This window comes from Scardinius erythrophthalmus, assembly GCF_964197995.2.
Source record: "Scardinius erythrophthalmus genome assembly, chromosome: 4".
NCBI lineage: Eukaryota > Metazoa > Chordata > Actinopteri > Cypriniformes > Leuciscidae > Scardinius > Scardinius erythrophthalmus.
In genome coordinates this window covers 48616748-48624026 of record NC_138224.1, presented here as the reverse complement: position 1 = coordinate 48624026, position 7279 = coordinate 48616748, and the positions used below count along the sequence as shown (strand labels likewise).

Below are 7279 nucleotides of genomic sequence, written 5' to 3'. Positions count from 1 at the left end.
AAAGTTAGGATTCACCTGGTCGGGGTCCGAGGCCGCACCTCTGCCGCAGTGTGTGGTCTGCAAGGAGGTGCTGGCAAATGATAGCATGAGACCATGCAAACTTCGGCGTCACATTGAAACCAAGCACACAAATTTAGTGAACAAGCCCGTTGAGTTTTTTGAGAGGAAGCGTGATGATTTGCAGTCACAAAAAACAATAATACAGTCGTTTGGCACTGTTAACATAAAGGCGACAGAAGCATCGTATCGTGTCGCGCTACGTATAGCAAAGGCAGGCAAAACCCATAACATTGGCGAAACATTGCTACTCCCTGCAGCTAGAGATATGTGTTCAGTGATGCTGGGAGAAGCAGCTGCTGCTAAACTTGACGCGATCCCCATGTCTGACAATACCATCCAGCGACGAATATCAGACATGGCTTGTGATGTCAAAGAGCAGGTCCTGGACTGTGTTCGTGAAAGCCCCTTTCATGCCATTCAGCTGGATGAGTCCACTGACGTCGCACACTGTGCTCAACTGATGGTGTATGTTCGCTTTATCAAAGACCTCAGTGTGCAGGAAGAATTTTTTTTTTGCGTTCCTCTACCTGCCCGCACAACAGCTGACGAACTTTTCAAGGCCTTGAATAACTTTTACCAGGCTAATTGCCTTGACTGGGGCCGGTGCTGTGGGATATGCACTGATGGGGCAAGAGCAATGACTGGCCATCACAGCGGTCTGGTAAAACAGGTGCAGGCAGTTGCCCCTGCGGCTGTCTGGAAGCACTGCATTATCCATCGTCAGGCTTTAGCAACAAAAAGGATGCCCCAAGAATTGCGTGCAGTTCTTGATGAGGCTGTCAAAATTGTGAATATAATTAAATCGCGTGCCTTAAACGCCCGTCTATTCTCAATTCTCTGCAATGAGATGGGTGCTCTTTTCCAGCAGCTGATCCTGCACTCCGAGGTCAGGTGGCTCTCTCGGGGCAAAGTCCTCACCAGGCTGTGCGATTTGCGCGAAGAAGTCCTCCTCTTCCTCACCGAGATTAACTCCCCACTGGCAAAACATCTGGCAGACATGAACTGGCTTGCTATGTTGGCCTATCTCTCCGACATCTTTGATAGGATCAACTCCCTCAACACCTCTCTCCAGGGCAAAGAGTGCCACGTCTTTTCGGCACACGACCAAGTGTCTGGGTTCAGGAAAAAACTGGACTTGTGGTGTGCTCGTGTTGAACGAGGTTCTGTGGAAATGTTCCCAACCCTGGAGGATGTTGCGGAGAAGACAGGGCTGCCTCTTAATTCTGTCCAACCGGTCATCATTGCGCATTTGAATGGGTTGCGTGAACAGTTTGGCGAGTATTTTGGAGAGGACGCAATGGGAAATCAGTGGGTGAGAAATCCGTTCTCTTTCCCCACCACACCCAGTGATGGACTGAGCCTGCAGGAGGAGGAGGCCCTGGTCGATCTCAGCTCGAATGTGGACTTGAAGCAGAGACTGGTATAAATGCCGATCACGCGTTTCTGGTTGTCTGTGGAGAGCGAGTTCCGCCAGATCTCCACTAAGGCTATGAAAGTCCTAATCCCCTTCACCTCCACTTACTTGTGTGAGTGTGGGTTTTCCGCACTGACCATGATTAAAAACAAATACAGATCAAGGCTGCAGGTGGAGGACGACTTGCGTTTATTTCTCTCTGCAGTTCAGCCCCGCATCGAACACCTCTGCGCATCAAAAGCGCGTCCTCATTGTTCCCACTGATATGGGCGGTTAAATTCAAAGTTCAAAATTCAAATGACCTGAATGACACGTGCAAATGACATGTATGACATGTGCAAATGACGTGAATGGTGCATTTTGTTGGCTGTTTAAATCTGAAATTTTATGTGGCTGAAAAAAAAAAAAAAAGTAATGCAAATCTGTTTGATCTGATAACATGCCTTAAATGCAGTTGACTGTTATGTGTTATTATGCGTTCCGTGAACAAAAAGCGTTATCGTTCATTGATCAGAGAGCTGTCCATTGTGCTGATTTTGTTCGAGACGATGTGCATTCAAATGTGCGCTTAAAGAGATAGTTCACTTTAAAATGAAAATTCTGTCATCATAGGCTACTCACCCTCAAGTTGTTTCAAACCTGTATGAATTTCTTTCTTCTGCTGAACACAAAGCAAGATATTTTGAAGAATGTCAGTAACCAAACAGTTAACTGGTCCCATTGACCTCCATAGTATATATTTTTTTCTTACTATGGAGGTCAATGGGACCAGTTAACTGTTTGGTTACTGACATTCTTCAAAATATCTTCCTTTGTGTTCAGCAGAAGAAAGAAATTCATACAGGTTTGAAACAACTTGAGGGTGAGTAGCCTATGATGACAGAATTTTCATTTTAAAGTGAACTCTCCATTTAAGGCCCAGACACAAGTTTCACACTTGTAACATTCACATGTTAAGCATATTTTGTTGACTTATGGTTAGGCCTACTGATGTTCTGTGATTTTTAAAAGTAGCCTCAATTAGGCCTGCATAAAGTTGGAAGTTATTTGCTGTTGCAAAGAATCATTTATGAATGCACTTCTTAAAAAAAAATTGTAAATAAAATACAATATTAAAAAATATTTACATTTTATCAGTTGTTATTGAAACTCATCATTGCCTGGATTCCGGAACACACAGAAGATGGCATTTACTGCCGAGGCGTTTGTGGGTTAGGGCAGGCGGACAGGATTTTGGGGAAGGGGGGGCTCGGTTGTCCTTACCTACTCTAAGGGGAGGCTCACATTCACCCAATTTGAAAACCCCTGCTTTAGAGAAAGTTAAAAGTGAAACATTGTTTATCCCAATGCTCCTAATGATCCTAATGAAAGGATTTTGACAGATGAACACTGATAATTATATACAGTTCGATGCCATGGTGTGTCAATGAACTTAGACTAAAGTCATTCATGTATTGCTTTAACTTAGGATCTCATACATCATTTTCACAATGTCAAAAAATATAAATTATTTATATTGAATATTTTTTTTACCTCACTATAATATAACTCTTTTGTAATGACTTTATGGTAATGTACATGAAAATTTAAGAATCATGATAGATCTTAGAGCAATAACACTGATCTGTTCTTCCCAATACATTTTCTTCAATGGTATTGGTCTACAATTTGAAATATGCAGCACTTGATGAATTAGTTGTTTGAAGCTGATTTGCAATAAGTTATGTGCTGTATCTGTTCTTTTGCATCACAGATGATTCAGGGAGGAGAGAGGACGAGTTAGTTGAGGATAGTCCTATAGTGGAAGATTTAGGAACTGTAGAAACAGGCCCAGCCAGAGCAAAACTCAAAGAATACCTACTCACCAGCTTTGACCGACAGAGAAGGGCCTTCCAGCTAAAATGGTTTGAGACATTTGAGTGGTTAGAGTACTCTGCTAGCCGAAATGCAGCCTTCTGCTTCTCATGCAGGCTCTTTGGGAAACAAGTGTCTCGAGTAAACAAAGAAATGATAACCAGCTCTGTTCGATTTTCAAACTGGAAACGAGCTTTGGAGAGCACGATACTAGTTCACGACACAAAGCTTCAATGCTTGCTTGGAAGAATTACAAAGCCAGTTTATCACAAGGCAGTGTTGTTGAGAGAATGCATGTGGCCAATGTTGATCAGATAATTGAAAGAAGAAAATACCTCCGTCGTATCACTGCTGTCATCAGCTTTTTGGGAAAGCAAGGCCTCACATTCCGTGGCCATGATGAGAAAGAGTCCTCTGACAATCAGGGACATTTCTTAGAGATGATGAAATTTCTGGAGGAATTCGACCCCTTTCTCCAAAACTACACAACTCCCGCCCATTGCATCATATCTCTCTTCAGTCTCACAGAATGAAATGATACAATGTTGTGCGGAGGAAGTTACTGCATCCATTATTAAAGAGATGAAGCATTCAAAAATGTATGCAGTGATGGCTGATGAGGCTTGAGATGGTCACGTGGAACAGCTTGCTGTGTGTGTTCGTTATGTGGGATATGAGAACACTGTCAAAGAAAGTTTTCTGGAACTTACAAGTCTGAAGTCTTTCGATGCGCATTCCATCACAGAGGCCAATGAAGAAGTTCTCAAAGCCAAAGGCCTGCAAGACCTGCGATGTGTTGCTCAGGCTTACGATGGGGCATCTGTCATGAACGGTGCTGTTCGGGGTGTTCAGGCTCAATTTCGTGTGAAGCATCCAGAAGCAGTGTATGTTATGCACACGAACTGAATTTGGTGCTTTGTCACACATGTAGGGCTGTGCCAGAAGCCATAGATTTCTTCGACACACTGGAGAGTGTATACTGTTTCTTCAGTGTGTCTTTAGTTAATCATCAGTCTTTCTCTGACATGCAAAAAGCCTTGGGCTTAGAGAAGAGTGAGCTTGTTCAGTGCTATGGGCATGCCAGCTCTGAAAATCTGCAATCTGTCAGCATTGTTGAAGTGCCTCACAGAAATGACTACTGCTACCACAACAATTGGACTGCTTTCCAAACTTTCAAATGTCTATATGCTTGTAATGTTCAAAGCTTTTCTGTCCACTACAGAGGGACTTCACAAGTACCTTCAAAAAGAGGATCTGGACTTAGGTCCATGCGGACAGAGGAAATGGCGGAGAAATTCCATAATCAGGCCAAAGAAATTCTTGAGGCCAATCATCTGTCAGACACCCCAGCTTCAGGAGGTTCTCACAGACGCAAGCAGAGGCGATTAGATGACTATGTGGTAGAGTCCACCACTGGCACAAGGGCTTATGTGAGCGCTGGGGATGAGATAAGAAATCACATTTTTACCCATTCCTTGACAGAATGGTGAGTGAGCTGGAGGGGAGATGTTGTGGTGTTGGTGCAGAGCTGATGAAAGGCATCAAAGCTTGCCATCCAGCAGCAAATGACTTCCTGTGTGAAGCATCACTAGAGCTGATTGCTAAACACTATAACATGAAGGTCAGTAAAGAAGAGGTTGCAGGTTGGCTAGACAGTTCCTGATCAAAAGAAGAGATGAAGATGTCATTTCAGACATGGCAAGTGTATACAAGCTCCTTGACCCTGACATGTTCCCAAGCCTGAAATCAGTCTTTCAAGCAGCACTAACGATTCCTGTCAGCAGCTGAAGTTGCGAAAGATCATTCAGTGCTCTGCGTCGCCTACACACATGGTTGAGAAGAACCATTGGTCAGCAGAGGCTCAATTACCTGGCAGTGATGTCCATCGAGAGGGGAATTGTGTGTGTGTGTCACAGGCCATAACAGTGTCATGGACAGATTTGCAATGCTCAAACCAAGAAAATACCCTTTAATGATACCCAGCAAGTGATGAGAAAGACAACAGCAAGTGATGAGAGAGAGAGAGAGACAACAGCAAGTGATGAGAGAGTAATATAACAATTAAAGAAGGACACCAGATTGACAGCAAGAGGTGAATAGTGTATGTTGTATGATGACTCTGTGTGTGTGTTGAGAGAGAGAGAGAGAGAGAGAGAGAGAGAGAGAGTGAGAGTGTGTATGTGTGTGCATAATGTTAAACTAATGTTAACATTAAACACCTTTTGTCTCTCTGGTACATTACCTAATTTCTCATTTCCACTTACTAAATGATCTTTATATAGGCTAGCCTATCTACAGGGCCTGACATTTGGTGTGAGGTTGGGGGTGTAGCGTACAGTGTTAACTCCCTCAAGTGACGAGTTCATAATGCGGTGAATTCCCGCTCCCATTTACTTCATATAGAGAGACGCGCATCGCGATCTGTGCACTGCTGTGACTCTCCCTCGCGCTCAACATGCAGGAGTCACTTGGAGAAGTCAGTAGCTCGTTGCATGTGGTGAGCGCTGTGAAGGTGCGTCGGGGACACTCTAAAACTGTGGAAAAACACCTTCTGTACTGAAATTGGAGGACCAGATTCAGTAAGCAGTGCACCTTATGAACCATGGCGTTAAGTTGAACTGCATTTCTGTCAGTGCGTGACTACAGCTCGTTAATAAACAACGTTTTTTGATTGATCAATTTCATACAATCCACCGATACAATCCGCGATATGCATTGTGTGTGTTTCTTTTGTAAAAGTTTCCCCGGATATATTTTCCTATTTAATGCCAACTAAAGCATGTATTCTTCTGTACAGAGAATGACAGCGAGGCAGGAATTCAAAACCTTACAGACAGGACAAAAAGTGTGTTGGTTAAATGCTGAAGTTACAGCTGTAATGAAACATTTTAAGGCACATATAAACCAAAGGAAAACTGACCACACTGACTGAATGCCAGCAGTGTAAGACCACTGAGGATCCTGTTTTGGGAAAGCGCAGTGGACAAAATGTAACAGGTACAGAAAGTTTCCTGTTAAATGCATATATTGTTTATTAGAATTCACACAAAATTGTTGGTTATTATATTCAATTATATTATTTTATCTATCTGTCTGGTTATTTTTGTCATTTCATCCCGTTTAAGTTATATTTTTGCATCTGGGCCTAAATGTGGAAATGGGAGCACATGTGACAAGTTTACATCACATTTGTTTTATAGATAAAACAAGGGCGACTCTCACACTAAGAGGCTGCTTAAATTTGTTTTATATCAGATTTATTAGAGAGGAATAAAAGGCCGACTGCTGTCCCTTTCTTCACAATGCAGACAACAGACCAGTTACAAAAACATTAGAGATTTTGTAAGAAATCGAGGAATTAGCTTGAAAAGGAAAGCCTAAACTAAGTGATGTTACATCATGTGTCTCTTTTGATGCCGTTCTATTAGGATTATTATTATTTTGGTTGTTGGTTTTGTTAGTTTCATTCTATAGCTAAACTTATGTATGGCAGCAGTACATACTAATACCTCACTCTTTAAATCTAGAAGTTTAACTGTTCTTTAAAGCAAAAGTTTGTCACAAAAAAATAACATCTTAATATTCAACATTATTATTGATCTGACTGCACTGACATTATTGTATGTAACTGAACTGAGCTGGACGATAACATGACTGTTTCCTCCAGAGCATCTGCTGTATAGATGAAATGATCTAAATTAATAACTGATGATTTTTACAACGTAACTGAATCAACACTGAACTGACTTCAGCTGAACAATGACACTATACTCTTCTAGAGCTGCTGTACAGCCGAAACAAACTTTGTGGAATAATTTTCCTGTTATCACTGTAAAGCTGTCTTGAAACAATCTGTGGTGTAAAGAGCGTTATATAAATCAAGGTGACTTGACAATTGTGTTTACATTTTCAGGAAATAACATAATTGTTAAATAATAATTACAAAATAAG

At 41.9% G+C, this 7279-nt stretch overlaps 1 protein-coding gene across 1 annotated transcript; it reads left to right on the top strand.

The window, feature by feature from the left end:
- Positions 1–325: 325 nt before the first annotated feature.
- On the top strand, positions 326–1486 carry LOC308689327 (zinc finger BED domain-containing protein 5-like; the record flags this gene model as incomplete). The annotated part of the gene is made up of 1 exon (XM_081362978.1): positions 326–1486. The coding sequence occupies one exon, from the start codon at positions 326–328 to the stop codon at positions 1484–1486; it is 1161 nt and encodes a 386-aa protein (XP_081219104.1).
- Positions 1487–7279: the final 5793 nt, after the last annotated feature.